The sequence below is a fragment of the Sebastes fasciatus genome, chromosome 12, assembly GCF_043250625.1.
Source record: "Sebastes fasciatus isolate fSebFas1 chromosome 12, fSebFas1.pri, whole genome shotgun sequence".
NCBI lineage: Eukaryota > Metazoa > Chordata > Actinopteri > Perciformes > Sebastidae > Sebastes > Sebastes fasciatus.
In genome coordinates this window covers 27374391-27394589 of record NC_133806.1, presented here as the reverse complement: position 1 = coordinate 27394589, position 20199 = coordinate 27374391, and the positions used below count along the sequence as shown (strand labels likewise).

At 42.2% G+C, this 20199-nt stretch overlaps 2 protein-coding genes across 3 annotated transcripts in view; one reads left to right on the top strand and one right to left on the bottom strand.

Moving 5' to 3' along the window:
* tgfbr2b (transforming growth factor beta receptor 2b) overlaps positions 1-20199 on the bottom strand; it is a 233139-nt gene that overhangs the window by 171382 nt on the left and 41558 nt on the right. Inside the window, exons 9-10 of one of the 2 annotated variants that reach the window (XR_012596364.1) lie at positions 19583-19710; positions 16286-17069 (exon numbers count right to left, since the gene is read on the bottom strand). Coding sequence is in view for 1 of the 2 variants with exons in the window: in XM_074654504.1 (XP_074510605.1) it covers positions 16809-17069; positions 19583-19710 (389 nt within the window). In the remaining variant the exon portion in view is untranslated. Of the gene's footprint in view, positions 1-14807; positions 17070-19582; positions 19711-20199 lie in introns of those variants that run through there. The other variant, XM_074654504.1, reaches the window with a different exon arrangement.
* Positions 3772-9725, top strand: LOC141779612 (voltage-gated potassium channel regulatory subunit KCNG4-like). The gene is made up of 4 exons (XM_074654505.1): positions 3772-4091; positions 5121-5907; positions 6867-8301; positions 8455-9725. Exons 2-3 carry the CDS (start codon positions 5176-5178, stop codon positions 7725-7727), a joined length of 1593 nt encoding a protein of 530 aa, XP_074510606.1. The 5' UTR covers positions 3772-4091; positions 5121-5175; the 3' UTR covers positions 7728-8301; positions 8455-9725.

Genomic DNA, 20199 nt, shown 5'->3' with positions numbered 1-20199 from the left:
CACAAAAGTGTGAATTTTGTATTTAAATACCAGCAATGAAAAGTGTTTCCACTGTTAAGAAGGACCCAAAGCACCATAAACAGTTTAAATGATTTATTTAAACTGCTAAGCTATCACAATAAAACAGATACATAAGATCAGATAAAACAAGGATGTGGCAAGAGATAAAACTACAGTAAATGTTTTTAAAATGGGAGTGCTAAAGTCCAATGGCACAGCGGGCAATAAACAGTTCGAAGAAAAGGGAGTGTTTAAGTCTCAGTTTATCATGAGGCGAAGGGGGGTCCTGAGGCCGTCGGCTCCTCTGCTCCGGCCCTGCAGCTCTGCTGGACCCTCGTCCGTCGTTGACGCTCCCATGTCTCATCTCCTTCGACCATGATCCAGTCTGCATGCAATGGCGCCATTTCGCTTTGCTGCTCAGGTAACCTGGACAGAGCATCAGCATTGTGATTTAGTGTACCTGGGCGGTATTTGATGGTGCACCTGAAGTTCGCCAATTGAGCCGCCCATCATTGTTCCACCGCCCCAGCCGGGAAGTCCCAAGGTGTACCAAGTGGTTGTTATCTGTGAAAATAATAAACTCAGCATCATAGAGATAGTCTTTGGTCATTGTGCTCTGCTGGGTGGAGGCTGTGGCTGGCATAGGTGATTTCCCGTTCTTTGCCTCCTTGTACCTGTGCCAGCGCTGCTCCCAGACCCTCAAAACTGGCATCTGTGTATAGTCTGAAAGGGAGAGAGAAGTCAGCATAGGCCAGGACCGGTGCATTTAAAAGTGCTTCCTTCAGCTGGTCAAAGGTCTGCTCGATCCCAGACCTGCCTGGCTGCCGGAGGCATGATGGTTTTAAAAGCTGACAGCCCTGGGTGGTTCCCCTGAGTGAGAGCAAACCATGCCGATTTTAATAATGTTCATGCCAAGTATGCCCTTGTCAGGTCCCAGACATTCATCTTTGACAATTATCACTACTTTTCCAGGAACATAAACACTAACCAGTCCCTTCCAGGTGCTTCCTGAACAAGCCTCTGCTCAGCAGTGTAACCTGCGATCTTGTGTCAAGCACAAAAGGTACAGAGCATCCATTCATTTTAACAACAACATCAAGACACTCACCGACCAAGGCAGGCTTAGGTTGTGATGTGGGATCCTTATCCTGGGTGACTGCCACCACTGCTTGGCCCTCAGCTGTAGGGGAGATTAAAAATCCTGAGACCCTGATGGTCGGCGGGCCACCGGCGCTGAACATGTCCGGCTGCACCACAACCCCGACAGATGGGTTGGCCCTGTGCGTCCCACTGGTAGACTGGTGCCATGGTGCCCGTTTGCCGTTGTCTCACCTGGGGGGCTTGTAGTGTATGACGGTCCCTGGGTTGGGTTGTAGGGGTTGGAGGTAACTCCCTGGTTGAGAATTGTGTCCTCACCTCCTCCATTAGGTTAGCAGACAGGGCTTTCATCTGTTCTATGATCTCCTTTCTCATCTCTCCAATCAGTTCCTATTGGAGTTCAGCCTGTATCTGGTCCTTTATTTGCACCACATTTGCTGTAGTTATGCTCGATCGAGCTGGGAGGGTGACCCTCTGGGTCAAGATGGCGTCTTCCCCATCTTGCAGCTCTTGTTCCAAGGCCCAAGCTTGTGCCCTCAGCATGGCCTCCATTTGAGCCCTCCATTCTGTAAATTTTCCTTTTTCACCACTAAAGGACTTTTTCAGGATCCAAGCAGCCCCCATAAACCATGGCATAACAAACTGTGCAGTTATGGGTACATTAGCCTTACTCTGCTGGGCTGCGTCCATTTCTTAACAGTGGAGCTGGTATCCTGCCGATAACGCCAAAATAAAATGTCACAAAAGTGTGAGGTTCTTATTTAAATACCAGCAATGAAAAGTGTTTCCACTGTTAAGAAGGACCTGAAGCACCATAAACAGTTTAAATGATTTATTTAAAGTGCTAAGCTATCACAATAAAACAGATACATAAAATCAGATAAAACAGGGATGTGGCAAGAGATACAACTACAATAAATGTCTTTAAAATGGGGGTGCTAAAGTCCAATGGCACACTAGGCAATAAACAGTTCAAAGAAAAGGGAGTGTTTCATAATAATAATAATAGTAACTTGGATTTATATAGCGCCTTTCAAGAATCCCAAGTTTCTTGACTCAGTTTGACCTCAGTTTATCATGAGGGGAAGGGGGATCCTGAGGCCGTCGGCTCCTCTGCTCCGGCCCTGCAGCTCTGCTGGACCCTCATCCGTCGTTGACGCTGTGGAGAGAAGGAGGAACCTCAGTGGGCGGGGCACACAAAACAGCAGCTCACGCTCCTGACTCGCGTGTCAAGCTCCGCGTCCTCGTTTCCTCGTGTCTGGCCGATTCTCTCCCTTTTGCCGACCCCCTGCACACCTATCCACAATCAACTTGAAAGAAGCACAGCGTCTCTGTCTGCCAATCCGGAGCTGTCAGGGGTGTGTGAAGCAGTTCGTCACAGCTGTTTTCATCAGTTCATCAACTTGATCCAAATTACAAACAAATCAGTAAAACCAGATATGAAATATAAAAACCCATGCAATAATAAAACTGGCAAACATGCAACACCACAAAATCAATAAAAAAACAACATAGGAAATATATGTACACACATGATAAAACCCATAATAATAAATAAACGTGCAATACTGGATCAAGTGATTCGAACAACTGCATCTCACTGTGACACATGTGCTGATGTTATGAATTAGGGCTATCAAAGTTACACGATAATAATGCGTTAACACAAATTTGTTTTAACGCCACTAATTTCTTAAATGCATTAACGAATTTGCGATTTTTTAATTCCAAGTCATACTAGCTTGTAGTGAGGGAGGTTAAATAACGCTCCAAACTTGCGCTAAATTTTGGTGAGGAAAAACTGACATGGCCATTTTCAAAGGGGTCCCTTGACCTCTGACCTCAAGATATGTGAATGAAAATGGGTTGTATGGGTACCCACGAGTCTCCCCTTTACAGACATGCCCACTTTATGATAACCACATGCAGTTTGGGGCAAGTCATAGTCAAGTCAGCACACTGACACACTGACAGCTGTTGTTGTCTGTTGGGCTGCAGTTTGCCATGTTGTGATTTGAGCATATTGTTTTATGCTAAATGCAGTACCTGTGAGGGTTTCTGGACAATATTTGTCATTGTTTTGTGTTGTTAATTGATTTCCAATAAACATACATACATTTGCAGTAAGCAGTATATTTGTCCACTCCTATGTTGATAAGAGTATTAAATACTTGACAAATCTCCATTTAAGGTACATTCTGAACAGATAAAAATGTGTGATAAATTTGCGATTAATAGCAATTAACTATGGACAATCACGCGATAAATCGCGAATGAATATTTTAATCAATTGACAGCCCTATTATGAATACTTTATCCAGTCTTCTCTACCATCAGAGGAACATTGGGAGATCTACTGTAGTTAGAGTAAAAATAGTTAAATGAAGAAACATAGTCTCAATAGTATTGAAAATGTTTGTCATAATACCCTATTGGTGTATACAATATCTGCAAATGATGATTTTTTTATCACAAACAAGTACAACCCGACATGTATATTTTTCCATTACAGTTACCAAATGCACAATCTGTGTGCTTTTGGTATATCTTGTGTGATACGTACTCTGTTACATGTGTGTGTCTGTCTCTTTATCCTCTTGATATTAATCTCATTAATCCCTCCCCCTGTGGAGGAGTCAGTGGTACAACATTGTCTGTCAGGCTTTTGATGCATTAAAGCTAAAAGCTTTGAGTGTGACAAAGTTAATGGATGATGTTTTTATACCAAACTGGACACAAAGTGTCCTGATTGTTTTCAGAATGACCAGGGTCGTCCATTAGTCACCTAAACTCTGGAGTTAGGAGAGGAAGGGAGGAAAGGATTGATGGACAGATGGGAGAGTTCCATTCACTTTTTCACTTCAACTTCAGAACTCTGCAAGTATGACGACACATTTGGTTGCTATTACTACACATCATACTTTCCTTAAATAGACAACAGGAGGATTTGGATTCTTCTGAACGTCATTTGTATACCCTAACACCAATATAAGGTGAGTTACAGAACCTTTATTAAATACAGCACACTAGTCACTTTTTTGTCATGAATGATACTGTATGGAGACTAAAATATTAGTCTTAAGCCTCCAAATATGAACTGACAGTGGTTAAGCAAAACAAAGCTGCCAAGGTAGATACTTACTTCTTGCTACAAAAAATATGAGTTGTTGGATGAATTGTTATTTTGATTATTAAGTTAAATGGTGAAAGTCTCATACAGTGACTGTTCTTTGTGTCTGCTTCTGAGGTGAACATAATTTACTTAAACTTTACTTGTAGTTTATGTTTCTACTAGAACATGTTTACATGCTTTATAGCCACCTTCCAGTGTATTTTGGCATTTCTGTGATATTTCATATTTATTTGATTAGCCACACTGTTTGCCAATTTTTTTTTTCGCGTCGTGCACCTGGACTAGTTACTCCGACAGACACATGATGGCTGAAGAAAGAGGAGCATGTTTGGAGCTATTTCATGACTGTTAATGACGGTTGAGGGTAGTTTGTGTTTTGTTTTTTAGTTATTTGCACTAAAAAAGTTTAAAAACATCAATTATTCTCAACAAATACACATTTGCACTTACGTTGCATTACGTTTTAATAATAAAAAGCATGTTTTTGTTATTTGCCCTTAAAAAGTGTCCTGTTATTTTTTAACATGCATGTGATACTTATACAGGAGACCTGTGTTTGATAGCATTGTTACCAGTGCTTTGTTTTGTAGGTTACGATGTGTTTTCTGTAGTTGTGTTATGTTGTTTCTGTTGTTTTACGTAGTTTACGTAATTATTTTAAGCCCAACCATGAGGTTTTCCCTTTCCCTAACTAAGTGTTTTTTCTTGCCTGAACCTAACTGCGGATGTTTGCGTGGCGTACAAATGACTAGCAAAAAGGCTATATGCGTCCTCATGACACGCAGAATGTCTGCCTAACGTTGTGGTATTTATACGCCTTCCCATGAGACCGGGTTGGAATTACCAATATATCCCTTAATTTCAGTTTTTTCTTCAAATCTCCAATCAGACTCAACACTGTAACTACAGAGCAGTTCTTCTGTCCTAAATACCAAACTACCACCATGGCCAGGATCGGCGCTGGGTTTGATGACAACTCCTTGAGCAGTGAAGACAGTTACGGCCACGTCTTCACCGCCACAGACTCCGCCACAGTCAAAGGTTTGTACTTCCAGCGAGTTCAGCTGCTCTGCGGGCCAGCGGCGTCGTGCCGGTACCTCGACCCCTCCCAGCAGGCCCTCGTCAACGTGGGGGGCATTCGGTACGCCTTCCCTTGGAGCACCCTGGAGGATTTCCCCCAGAGCCGCCTGAGTCGCCTGCGCTTCTGCACCACCCTGAGGGAGATAGCAGAGTTCTGTGACGACTACGACGAGATGCGACACGAGTTCTTCTTTGACCGTGACCCTTTAGCCTTTCGGGCCGTCGTCAACTTCCTGGCAAAAGGGAAGTTGCGTTTACTGGAGGAGGTCTGCAACGTGGCGCTGCACGGCGAGCTGCTGTACTGGGGCATCGATGTAGGACAGATGGAACCCTGCTGCCGCCACCGGGTCATCTGCTCTGTGGAGGAGGTGGCCGAGCACCAGCGCAGGGAGGACAAGTGGCGGCGGAGAAGGAGGGCGCTGAGGGTTCCGGTGGCAGAGGGAAGCCTGTTCCACATGCTGGGAGAAGCGGTGGAGAACCCTCAATCAGGGTTAGCAGGGAAAGTGTTTGCCCTCCTGTCTGTCATCATGGTGGTGGTCACCGTGTTCAGCCTGTGCATCAGCTCGCTGTCAGACCAACAACAGGAAGAAGCCACGGTACGTATGAACCGAAGCCATGCTGTGTACTTTATTGAGATTCAAGTGAAAATACAGAGAAACTACCAACCTCTTCCAAGCACATTCTATCAGTTGTTGATTACTGTAATCAGTCTTGTTAAAAACGTTTTTTAATCAAATTTGCTCCAATTCTACCCACTGCAGCTTTAAATGGAGCAAATATGATTTTAAAAGTTATTTTTATAAAACGATCACTATATCCTGACAGTAGTGCTTGAGACAGGTAATCTGAAAAAAATCATGTTCCTCTGTGTCCTCTGGTGCTCCTAACGGCATCTGCAAGATTTCACAGACCGGAGGAAAACAACCAATCAGAGCCGAGCTGGAGCCTTGCCGTCTCTGAGCAGCTGTCAATCACTCGTAAACTCCGGCCAAACGGTCAAACTAGGCAGCGCTGATCAAATATGAATCAATATTCTGTCACTGACTATTTCTCTCCTCAAATGTTTTCATAAACATCTTGTGGTGCACTGTTTAGCTGTAAAATGAGAAAGTTTGTGTAAAAGTGTAAAATCAGTGAATTTATTGTACTTAAAAAGTGGATGTCAGGCAGCTGTTTCTCAAATATTAGCGTTTAAAATAATAGCTTCTGCTTGCAAATTTATCGACACACACTGACATTACTTTGACTGTGATAACACTACTTGGAAAACGACAAAAGTCAATTTTATTTATACAGCCCAATATCACAAATCACAAATATGCCTCAAGAGGCTTACAAATTGTTCATTGTAATGTACAGTATCTCAAGTAAATCACAACAAGTTGATTTACATACCGTACTAAAATAACTTAAAATAAGAGTTATGGGACTGAAACATGCGAAACCATTAGTATGGTATACTTTAGCACTATAATAAACCTTTTTACTGAAACCTCACCTCATTGGTAGGCCTGTAAAACTCACCCAGTGTCTTTGTCTTTTGTTGTCTCCACAGGGTAAATGCTCCCAAAAGTGCCGCGACTTGTTTGTGGTGGAGTCCGTTTGTGTCGCTTGGTTCTCCTTAGAGTTTCTAGTGCGTTTTTTCCACGCGCACAGCAAGCTGGAGTTTGCTCGTGGCACTCTGAACATAATCGACGCCGCTGCCATCTTGCCCTACTACGTCTCGCTGTTTGTGGAGCTCAGGGACGAGTCTGTTCAGGACGTCGTGGCCAGTGCAGGGAAGAACACCCTGGACAAACTGGGTCTGGTTCTGCGTGTGATGAGGGCCTTGCGCATCCTGTATGTGATGAGGCTGGCCCGCCACTCTCTGGGCCTGCAGACCTTGGGGCTGACCATCCAGCGGAGTATGACGGACTTCGGCCTGCTGCTTCTCTTCGTGTGCGTCGCCGTGACGCTCTTCTCCCCTCTGGTACACCTGGCTGAGAGCGAGCTGGCTCCCAACGCCGCCAGGTCCCCCCATCTCAGCTTTAGCAGCATCCCGGCGTCGTACTGGTGGTCCATCATCTCGGTGACCACGGTGGGCTATGGCGACATGGTGCCCCGCAGCGTCCCCGGCCAACTGGCGGCGCTGATCAGCATCTTATCGGGGATCCTCATCTTGTCTTTCCCTTCCACGTCTATCTTCCACACATTCTCCCGCACCTACATGGAGCTCAAGGTGGAAAACGAGAGGCTGTGGAAGGAGGAGAGGGGCGCTGAGCTTGCCACAGAAGCCGAGGAGAGCATGAAAGAGAGAGAAACTTGGCCTGATAACTGGCCAGAAAAAGATTTTTTACCTGGTCTAGATGATCCGTACTACCTTTTCATGAAAGACATATCAGTGCTGGCTCGGAGCAAGTCTCCAGTGACTTGTTGAGTCCACAGAAATATTCTTTGGCCAAAAGTCCGTGCCAGACATCTGAGGCCAACCTCGCTAACACTCTTTTGGCTGAACAGGAGCTAAATCCTGCAGCTATACGCTCTGAATTACTGTAGACAGGCCTCCCAGAAGAGTGGAGGCTGTTATAGCAGTATAAAAGGTTATTGGTGATTTAGCTTCTCAAATGAAATCTTGTAAAGTGGGTGTTAAAGGGGACATATCCTGCTCATTTTCAGGTTCATATTTGCATTTTGGGTTTCTACTAGAACATGTTTACATGCTAATGTTCAAAAATCCCTTTATTTTTCTCATCCCATCTATCTGAATATACCTGTGTTCAGGTCTTCACCTTGCTTTTATCCTGTTTATATCTTAAATAATAATCCACACTTTAAAAATAACAATTTCATTTTGTTTTCTTCACATAAATTAATGGAATGCTGAGATACATATTTAAAAATGTTGATAAAAATATTTAAAAATGCTGTGATGCTATATAAAAAGAAAAAAAAATCAAGAAAGAGACCCCGGTGAAGCTTTGGCGACCCCTAGTGGGGGTCGGGACCCCCAGGTTGGGAACCAGTGATCTATAGGTGGTCTGCAATAAACTGACTGTTTGTTTGTGGGTTGGTAGGCACTCCAGATACCCAGATGGATGAGCACAAGCACTGAACAAGTGAGTTTGTCATGATATGTCCCCTTTAAGTTGTGTTTTTAGGAAGAGAACCTTCATCGTGGCAGATGTATTTAGAAGAACTAGAGAGAGGAGATAAAGTTCTGGCGTTATATTGTCAGGTATGTGAACACATTCATGTGTACAGCAACGTAATATGTGAAATCATCACGGGATAATCAATCTGTGTCCAGCTCTATGAGGCTACAAGCCACTTTCTATCCAAACATTACCACTTGCCTGTCTTGTAGCTTGATATTCAATATTTGTTGCAAAAAAAATGGTGCTTTTTAGATATATTTATTTAATATTTATATATACACCTATTTTTTCACTATGTGCACATAACAGTATATTCCTCACCTCTGTTTGTCCAGCTTTGTTGTCCTTGTTCTTAACTGTTTATTGTATTCCTGTAAGTACATTAAGAGACATGCAAAAAAAAAAAAAATATGTGCACACATACTTGGCCAATAAAGGTGATTCTGATTCTGAATACATGTAATATGTCAAACAACAGGCTCCTTTTGAACAGTATTCACTGACTAAAACACTGAGGCAACACTTTCCACTGAAATGAGTCTGACTGTTGTGTGTGTTTTGTCCGCTAGAGGGCGGACGTGTTCTTTCTCTCAACACTATTCAGCTGTTGGCGAAACTATTGGAAGTCATTTAAGAACAGAGAACATGTGTTTCCCTGCAGACCGCATTGAAATAATACCGCTGTGATTACACCCTGAAGGGAGACACTAATCCAACTTGGATGTGCCCACATTCTCTTTGGTTCCCTGTGTTACATTTGCTAAACACCGGGAGGGAAAATGAAGCTGTAATCCCACATCCACTGTGTGACAGACAGGTGCATCACACCTGGAAATAATAGTGGGGCAGATAAGCTGAAATATTCATAGCTGCTGTGCATTTTGTGATAAAAGCAACACATTTGGTACAGATTTATATGTTATGAAAAGATATAGATATCGGGGCGCTGCAAATTTGGCCCCTGAGGGTCGTGGCAGACATTTTGCCCCCAGTAAACCGCCTCCTCAGTTCTTGTATCATGCCGTAAACCGGCCACCATTTTCTATGTTATACAACTATGTACATTGTTTCTTTAAAAAAAACTAAAATATATATAAACAAAAGTGCTATTGTGTATTAAAAAAATAAATAAAACAAAAATATAAAATCCTACTGGAGTCGGCACATTACCGTGGTGGATTAGCTTGTGTGTCTCTTTGACCCTGTGAGCTATTCCGACAGGAGGCTGATCTTAGTTACTTTATAAGTTCAACCAATAGGGCTTGGTCACAGGTTAGAGACCAGACAAATATCAGCTCCCTTGCTCTTAAATGAAGGCCGTTGCAAAAGTAAAACATTGTTGTATGAACCTGAAAAAAACTAAAACTAAACTAAAAAGTTCTCATGCGACCTGGGACTAGAGGTTACCGGCAATCCTGAACTTTATGCAGCGATATCTCTGGCAATTGTACAACTAATGAAAAGAGAAATGCACCGATGGAAAGCTGAAAATCTTGCCATTTTAAAGTTGTATTGGTTGTCATTCTGTCATGAAGGCGAGGGGGTGAAGTTTGTTTTCCCTTGAGTGACCATTCTCCTTTTATTTCACGTTTTTCTCAGGTTAAAAGTTTTGAAAAAGCACCTTAAAAAATAAAGAGGACAAAAAACACGCATGTGACCTTCTGATAATCTGATCTAATCATCTTGAAATCACATTGGAAATCATTAAGAGTCATACAAATCAGCCACATTTAGGAATAATAAGCGCATATTTTGTGGCTATTTTGAAAGACTTGCAGCACCCCGATGTCTACATCTTTTTTTATAACATATAAACCTACATCTGTGCCAAATGTGTTGCTTTTATGTGCTTTTTTAACCGTCAACCGCTGGGAAGAGCCTCTGGAATATATACAAAACACTCCTCAGCACTACTGAGGCCTATAAAAGAATGGAAGAGAGTTAATTCTGGACACAGGATGTTTGCCCCTGAGGAGAGTCAGTGATGCCAGGAATACACCAACAAAGACGGCCAGGAGGAAGGCTGGGGCTTTAGGATGGAAAGAACAAGAGCGAGCCAGAGAGGAGGAGGAGGAAGAGGGGAATGAGAGAGGAAGGGCAGTGAATATAATGTATATGTGAGTGAGAGAGAGAGAGAGAGAGAGAGAGAGAGAGAGAGAGAGAGAGAGAGAGAACATGTGATGTGGTACCCTGTGTTCCCTGCTCCCTATACCAGCGCTGGTCCGCAGGCCCAGAAGGCCTGTCATTACATTTCTATGGTATAAACTCTGGTCTGCAGAGGAATGTCTGCACCACACACACACACACACACACACACACACACACACACACACAGGATGGGTATCCCCTCAATTGATCCTGAGCACTCTGCTCCTTGATCACTATACACTTCTATACCGAATGGGAAATCAATTCGGTATCTCTGGCCTCTTGCGTGGTTAAAATATCGGGAATGAAATATGGCAGATGATCATGCACAAGTAAGGTATAATGTACAGTGAGCTGGTCATTGTTGTGAAATAAACCCCGACAGGGCGATGCCGCACCCCGACGTTGAGGTTTATTTCACAACCCGCTGGCTGTACATTATCCCGCTTATTACACGGCTACTTACTGAAGAAATCAATAATTTGACACGAAAACGGTCCGACATCAGAACTGCGCCCATAGCAACGGTCTGTTATAGAGAAATAAAAGACCATAGAACAGCGTTATTGACCAATCAGAATCGAGTATTCAACAAAACGGTGTAATAATTAATATTAAACCTGACCTAATGGTCTCAGATTCCCCAAACTGCTGCAGGAATCCAGCTTTGTTTCATGGGCCAGTGAAGATGTTTCCTGGTAGGGAAATAAAGTATCGTGGATCTGTTCTGCTCATTGTTCCACCAAGACACACGGCTAGTTTCATAGCATGCACAGAGATACAATAGAGTAAAATAAATTAGAATAGAAAATGTGATGGATTTAAACCTGCAGTAGGCAGAATGTTTTTGGCATCATTGGACAAAAATCCCATAATAACCTTTCAGCATATTGTAATTCAAGTGTTCTGAGAGAAAACTAGACTTCTGCACCTCCTCATGGCTCTGTTTTCAGGCTTTAAAAAATCTACGGGAGGGACGGGAGACTTTGGACAATTACAGGTCATTTCAGAGAGAGAGCGTTCCTATTGGCTGTGCTCCGGCTGGTGGGCGGTGCTTGGTATTTCCTCAACTGATGTCAACATGGCTGCTGTCTGATAGCCAATTAAACCATTGTGCAACACGTGTTAGTCCATGTGAGGATTCAAAGTGGATAGTAAAGAATTTAAGTTTAACATGTTGTCCAAAGACATGCAGGTTAGGTTAATTGTTGACTCTAAATTGCCCGTAGGTGTGAATGTGAGTGTGAATGGTTGTCTGTCTCTATGTGTCAGCCCTGTGATGGACTGGCGACCTGTCCAGGGTGTACCCCGCCTTCGCCCAATGTCGGCTGGGATCGGCTCCAGCCCCCCCGCGACCCCTAACGGGATAAGCGGTTGCAGATGGATGGATGGATGGATGTTGAATGGCAGGGTGTTCCATGTGAACACATGAGATTTTATTCATGAAGATTGGGCCAAATGTTAGAGAATTTTGTCTAGTGTTTTGAAAAAAAGTGTGGTTTAGAACTGCAATCTGAGTGTAAGGCAATAAATGTGCTCGTATTTTAGCAGAATTGGTTCAGGTGGTTGGTACATGAGTTACAGGTTGTGCTCATTGTGTCTCAAATACGAGTGTTTGTGTTTAAACAATTGAGAAAAACTGTAAAAGGTCAGGCATTTTGCACTGAAAATCAGAACAGAACATATTCTAAAGTTCATAAATGCAGCAAAAACCTTTGTGGAGACAAAAAAAGAAAACTTGAATTACAGTTTTTTTCAATTGCTAATACATGTTTTTGAAAACAGGTCCCTCGCTGCTACTGAATGTTGGCTTCCATTGCTGTAATCAGGGACTCACCTGTGGTCTTTATATAGTGCTTCCATCCTGATTGATAAGCCAACAATCAAGCAATCAGGTGTCCGGCCAGGTGCTGCGTGCTCCGTGGACGTGTCATTTCGAATGGTAGTGTTTTGAATTGACAAGCGAGTGACTTTATGTCAGGCAAGTATAAAGAAAAGTCCAAGTATACTTGGCTTATACCGACAAGTATACAGAAAAGTCTAAGTGTACTTGGCAAAGTAAGTTAACTTAAAGAAAACTTACAAGTATACTTGCAGTAAAACAAACTAAACTAGTAGTTTAATGAGAGTATTCTTTAAAGTATACTCATAAAGTAAGAAGTGGGCTACGAGTATACAAACTAACAGTATACCTATAAGTTCACTTGTAGTATAGTTCACATTATAGTTGCAGTACGAAATACAGCTTGGGTGTAAACTAGTTGTGTGCTCAAAGTTTACTACTCTTACATTTAAAGTATACTTACTTTTATAAACTAAAAAGTGGGTAAATTTTGTCCCAATAAGTATTGAAGTAGTATACTTACAAGTATACTACTAGAACATTGATATTAGTATACTTATTACATAAAGTATACTTGGGATTATTCTTGAACTATACTTAAGTTTACATCAAAAATAAACTTGAAGTATACTTCTTTTTTTGTAAGGGTGAGCCTGAGTGTTCACCCTGACCTCACCCTGCACAGCGTTTTAAAATAAAGTTTTATTTCTTACCAGTGAACGGTTCTGGCATCATTTATAGTATGTGGACAGCAGGCCGGGGCGGTGCACTTCCTACGGCATTCCTACAGAGACCAAAGAGACGGACAAGAGGAATGAGATGGAGTCAGATGAAGAAAAAAGGGAAAGGAAGGTTAAAAGAGGAGGGAGGAGAGGCTGAACGAGAGAATGAAAATAATGAGGGAGAAGTGAAATGAGCTGAAGAATGAGCCGACTTGGACAAAACTAATGCGAGACAGATGAAGACGGAGGAACTGGACAATGCATGGAGAAGTACAGCCAAAGACCAAGCCTTATCAACCTTTTAAAGAATTACAGTTACAGCGAGATTGCTCTGAAGAGACAACTGAAACATTACAAAACAACTTTGGTAAAAGTGCAGAGTAAAACTCAAGAAACGTACTTCCTAAGTGCAGGAATAACCGCTGCTTTTAAACAATCTGAAACAAATCATTTTACAGTTCTTTTTACGTTTTATATTATTGTGCAAAAGCAAATATGATTCTCCGGCCCGGTTGTGGGGACCTCAGAATCGCGTCTCTGCTCTTTGCAGATGATGTGGTTCTGTTGGCTTCATTAGACTGTGACCTTCAGCACGCACTGGGGCGGTTTGCAGCCGAGTGTGAAGCGGTCAGGATGAGAGTCAGTACCTCCAAGTCTGAGGTCATGGTTCTCTGCCGGAAAACGGTGGACTGCGCCCTCCGGGTTGGGAGTGAGTCTTTGCCCCAAGCAAGGGAGTTTAAGTATCTCGGGGTCTTGTTCACGAGTGAGGGAAAAATGGAGCGGGGGATGGACAGGCGGTTCGGTGCGGCGTCGGCAGCTATGCAGGTGCTGTACCGGACCGTTGTGGTGAAGAGGGAGCTGAGCCAGAAGGCAAAGCTCTCGATTCACCGGTCCATCTATGTTCCAACCCTCACCTATGGTCATGAGCTTTGGGTAGTGACCGAAAGAATGAGATCGCGGATACAAGCGGCCAAAATGAGCTTCCACCGTTGGGCGGCTGGGCTCAGCCATAGAGATAGGGTGAGGAGCTCAGACATCCGGAGGGAGCTCGCAGTAGAGCCGCTGCTCAGTCGCGTTCGGGCATCTGATCAGGATGCCTCCTGGACACCTCCCCTTGGAGGTTTTCCGGGCACGTCCAACTGGTAAGAGGCCCCGGAGTAGACCCAGAACATGCTGGAGGGATTATTATCTCTAACAGTAACCCAATGTTTTCCTAGTTACCTCCGCCGAGGCTGAAGGCCTAGGAAGGAGGTTATGTTTTCACCGGCATTGGTTTGTTGGTTTGTTTGTTGGTTTGTCCGTTTGGAGGATAACTCCAAAAGTCTCCTGTCTTGGCGGAGGTGTGCGCTTTCCGAGTGCACTTCTAGTTCTTCATAAGACTGCTGTGTTTTCCAAATGACATGACCTCTCTGTGTTAGCTCAGACAAATCCCTTGAAAGATGAAATAATGCACAGGAAGGTGGCAGAGAGAAAGCACTTCATCACTTAGCTAGTTCTCTAAAATATACTTTTAAGTACTTCTTATGTGAATAAAAAGACATGAACAAAAACGATAATAGTGTTGAATGCGAAAGACGATCCACAGTCTTCAGTAGTTTGTATCTTTCTACCAGGTCTGGCTGAATTACAGAATGAGTAAGAACAAAATCTCAGTATACAGAAATATCTTTAATTCATAAAGGATTTACAATATTTTACAAATGACACATACTGTATGTATAAGGCAGGGTAAAAGATATTTGGCACACTCCTCAGTTTCCTGTTGATATATAGAGAGAAAACATACAAAATGTTTTAAAAAATACATCTCTGTGAAGTCTCTTAACCTCTGCATTCAAAGATAAGTAGTAGGATTACGTTCCCTTTTTGGTTGATTTGTCTCTTATGTACAGTTATTGTCTCTATGTACATTGTGCTTGTTTATCTGGCAAACAAGGTTTAAGTATAGCTGGGTAAAAACAACACAATTACACACACACACACACACACACACACACACACACACACACACACACACACACACACTCATTCACACACATACACATTCGTTTGGGTTCGTGCTGGCGGGGATGGAGTCCACAGCAGCATTAGTGTTAAGGCTGCTGACTCTTTGGCTCAAAGTCGGACACACGAAAGGCACGTTTAGGCACAAACTCCCCTTAACTCCAACATGTTAGACTACATGAACAAACATCTGTAATGCAGTATAAAGTATCACATGGTAAAGTGCACATCGAATGTCTTTGGTTTAAAAAAAACCTCTGAGACCCGCGGGCGATCCCGACTGACTCTACTGTCTTTCAGAGGTTGTAGCAGGTTCAGTTTTAGAGGTGGAGTGAAGATACAGATATCATATGAAACTAGAGGAACCTAAAGAATCCATTGGTACCAACCTAAAGAGGCTAAATAACGCTCCAAATTTTGGCGAGGAAAAACTGTCATGGCCAATTTCAAAGGGGTCCCTTGACCTCTGACCTCAATATATGTTTTTTTCTCCTATTCTAAAATGGTATATTTGAATATTTCTGCATACTGGGGTCCCTAAACAGTCTTGAATTATATAAATTGTGTATCACTGTAAAGCTGAGACTCTTGTGGATCCAATGAGTCCAACTGTATTCATGTGTGATGATGTTAGTCCCCATTGTAGCCATTTCATTGTAGTGACCCATTCTTTTTTAAACTTGACCTCACTGTATAAAATGACCTGTGGTGACCTCTAGGAAAATCACAGCCTCATGAAACTTTACAGCCACAAACTAGAGACCTAGAGCATTCAGAGGATGGATGCCTTTCCTAGCTAGATTGACAATAAGGGGGTTTCTGAGCAGTTTACACAACAGAAGTGCTCGCCATCCAATCACCGAAAAATGCAATTCTTGCAGAAATCTGAAATGTCAAAAGTTTTTGATACCAAATCACAGCATGGCTTTTTATATGGTGTTCCTCAAGGTCTCTGTGTCTTAATGTGGTATTTTGGAGGGATTATTGATCATTTTTATCAATTCTCCAGTGGTAAAAAATTGTTAAATTTAGCGCCAAATCTGTGTAACAAATGGTATCAACCACTTGACATAAATGAGCATGGGAATGGCCATAATATACTTCTATCATAATGTTCTACCACTTCACTTCACCACTTCTATGTGGCATCTACTGTTGACCTGCTATCTCCCCCTAAAGACCCTCTGTACCCCCCTAAAAAAGACAAAAACGGGTCTATTGTGGGTCTCAGAGGGTTAAAAATAGTTATTGCCCTGTTTATTTCTCATAAAGGGAGTGACCTTTCTGCTCAGAGAGAAGCCTGCCCGACTCTTAAAGAAACATCGACTCCACGCTCAGCACATCTTTGGAAGCTTCCAGTTAACTTTGGCTTGTTGGCTCTTTAGCTTTTCAGCTGATTAAGGCAAGTTATTACATTTTAGAAGCGGTGAAGTCCAAAAGCATCACCAAGAGTCCCCATTTTTTCCTGGGCTACAATAAGATATGACACTGTCTGTGACTCATCCAAAGTCCTGGGATGCAGGAGCTCAACTCCTGAACGTCCCTGCTGACTGAGATTTCCCGTCTTCAATCCCATCAAAGCAGAATAAGTGCCCTCGTTGGAAAACATCTCCCTCAGAGTCCATGACGATGTGGAAGCGTTCCTCTCACTTCTCGTCGCTCACGGAGCAGTCCACGGATATGACGTCCTGTATTTCTGTGATCTTCACCTCCTGCTCCGGGATCTCCACCTCTATCGGGATCTTCAGCTCCGCGAGGATCTTCTCCGCCGACGAGCTGCGGCTGGACAGTTTGTCCATCTCGTCCTCCAACTCGGAGATGCGCTCGGAGACGCAGTGGGCGGTGAGCCGGGCCTCTGGGTCGTGGTCCCAGCATTCCATGATGGTGGCACAGATCACCGCCACACCCTGTAAAGAGAGGAGGAGAGCAGGGATGTGAGACTACGTACGTAATAGAATTCCCTGAACTGTTTTGGTAAAGATGGCATATTTTCAACCAATCTCAAAGTTATTTTTAATGCAATATGACCATTTACACATAACCACCTATATCAGGGGTTCTCAAACTTTTTTTGGGCCAGGGACCCTTAAAGGGGAGAACATTTCCCAAGGACCCCCCCATAATCTTAACACCGATTACGCATAATGCTTACTACCATTTGTACTCTAATATGCCGTTGGAACTATTTGTATTCTAAACGTTTCAACCTAAATACTTCAGACCTGTTTGATAGTGATAAACAGAAACATATTTAAATTGAATCATGTTAACACCGCTTTGTTTTGCCCTGATATTCTGGCTGTTTTTGTAATCAGATGTCGCTTTAGCTTGGCCGGCTTCATGGCTTTATTTGCTATCACGTTAAGACACATGATGGATTTTAGTCTCCCGTCGCTGTCGCTCAATATAGCTGTCATCATATTTTGTCAATTTAGCTAGTTTAGGGCTTCGCGTCACTTGACTTGATGATGTGAACTGACTGAGCTGGCTAATAAGCTAAGCTAAGCAGCAGCAGGAACGGTTCGTTTGCGCCCTGAGTGAAGTGACTGATTCATGACAGGTTGACGAGATGTGTCACAATCATATCAGAGTTTCTATTGGTCCAAAGCTAACGTGAGTGGACACAATATGCTTGTTTTATTGGTGCAAATGGTCCCCATCTGTAAATATGTACTTTTTAATGATACAGCACAATTTAATAATTTCTAGCAAATTATTTTTTTTACCCCCTGACAGAGTGCCACAGACCCCTGGGGGGTCCCTGGACCCCACTTTGAGAATCAATGACCTATACTATACTACTAACATCCTCTGTTGGCAGAGGAGCATCATACACCAGAGCATTCTGGTTCCCTTCATGCGAATGAAACACATTTATTCACACAACATGACGATATACTGAAGAACATCAGTGGTCATGTTACTACTATAAATTGCATGTCTAGCCTGAAATGTTATTTTCTGTGTAGTCCTCCTTGGCAAGTGAGTCGGTAGTGGGCAAAAAGATATGGGCATTGCCCTTGGGGCGGACTAGTTTATTTTCTTTCTTTTCCTTGTTTGTTTAGTTTTGTTTTTCAATCTGCCTGCTTCCCCACCGTGTCTTATCTAACTCAGGTTGAATCCCAATCAGACAGCCAGTCAGACAGCCAGGGCGGGCTTAAGGTGTGATGTGGTTGTTAATTGTTTGCAGAGAAATTAATCACGTGCGACTTTGGAATGGGTTAAACCACTTAGCGTGCAGAACATATTGATTGCAGTGTTTGCTGATGTGGAACTCAGCCCCTGTCCTGTTAGTATAGCTGGGGAGTAAACAGTGAGTAGGTTAAGGTGTGGCTCTTATAAAAAAGAAGTTTATTCAAGTGTGCTAGTAGTATATTTCTTTTAAAACTTAAAAATAAGAGAGTTTACTTTCAGATTACTTTTTATGTACTTATCAGAGATGAACTTATACTTCAAGTATACTTGGCTTATACTGAAAGTATAAAGAAAAGTATATTTGGCCACTAGAAGTTCACTTGAGAAAACTTACAAGTATACTTGCAGTAAAAACTCTTAACCTAGTAGTTTACTGAGAGTATACTTTTAAGTGTAATTTCATAAACTATAAAGTGGGCTACAAGTATTAAACTAGTAAAGTATCAATATACCTATAGTATAGTTGGAGTACAAAATACAACTCAGATGTAGTTGTGTACTCAAAGTTTACTACTCTTACATTAAAAGTACACTTAAAAGTTTACTTTTATAAACTAAGAAGTATTGAAGTAGTACACTTACAAGTATACTACTAGTACAATGATTTTAGTATACTTACTACATAAAGTATACTTGGGGGAAATATACTTGAACTTTACTTAAGTATACTTCATAAAATAAACTTGAAGTGTATTACTTTTTTTTATCAGAATTTAGTAGCAATGGGCTACAAGTAACTAGTAAACTAACAGTATACCTATAAGTTCACTTGTAGTATTGTTTATATTATAGTTGCAGTACAAAATACAACTTGGATGTAAACTAGTTGTGTACTCAAAGTTTACTACTCTTACATTTAAAGTATACTTCAAAGTACACTTTTATAAACTAAAAAATGGGCCAATTTAGTCCCGAGAAGTACTGAAGTAGTAGTTTACTTGCAAGTATACTGTTAGTACATTGATATTAGTACTATATATTATTATTATATTATTTCTTCATAAAATAAACTTGAAGTATACTTCTTTTTTGTAAGGGAGAATATGAATTGTAAAGCTAAATTTCCGTAATAAAAGCTTACTACTCTTTAACGTTCCCTCCTTGATTGTCATTCCTTATGCTACTAGCTTGTTGTGGGTGTAACAATATAAAAAAGGGAATTCCTACAAATTGAATCACTAATGGTTCGTATGCATGTGACGGTTAGTATCAGTGTGTGTCTGACCTGATGCTTGAGCCAGGTGTCGTGGATCTCAGGTCTTCCTCTGTCTCTCAGCACGTTGTCCTTCATGCTCTCCACACAGGGGTGCTCTCGCACTTTAGAGCCGTACGCCGGCTCGTAGTCCTTCACCTCTGCAGGCACAAACACAAGAGATTGCACATCATCACCTGAGTCTGAGTTTGCAACACGTCCTGGCAAGTATGTGATGATAAGAAGATGAGTTCAACATGAAGACAAAAACAAGCACACGTTTCAGGGCATGGTTTACGACACGGCGAATATTTTAAGGTAAAAATGTCAAAGAGGAAGACGGAGTGCAACAGGTGGCCCGTTGACTTAATGTGATTAGAAAGTGTAAAAGCATCCTGGTATGAGCTCATTCTACCCCCAAAGCACTGAGCTGCCAGCTTTGTACACTGGCACCAATAACGCTGACAGTAGGAAATAACATGTCTTTTATGATGTCTCCACGGGAGGGAAAACGCTCGCTTGCTCTGGCACTCCAACGATGATCTTTTCTAAAAACAACAAAAACAGCTTCCGCAAACAAGCAATTAGTTTCAACCTCAAACTCCACAGAACACCAGAATAACAATCGCTCTTTTTTTGTTTTGACTATT

Bases quoted from the DNA above. Each gene is read 5' to 3' on its own strand.
- LOC141779612 (XM_074654505.1), top strand. From the start codon at position 5,176: ATGGCCAGGATCGGCGCTGGGTTTGATGACAACTCCTTGAGCAGTGAA. The intron at 5,908-6,866 runs GTACGTATGAAC...TTGTCTCCACAG, and splicing joins AACAACAGGAAGAAGCCACG to GGTAAATGCTCCCAAAAGTG.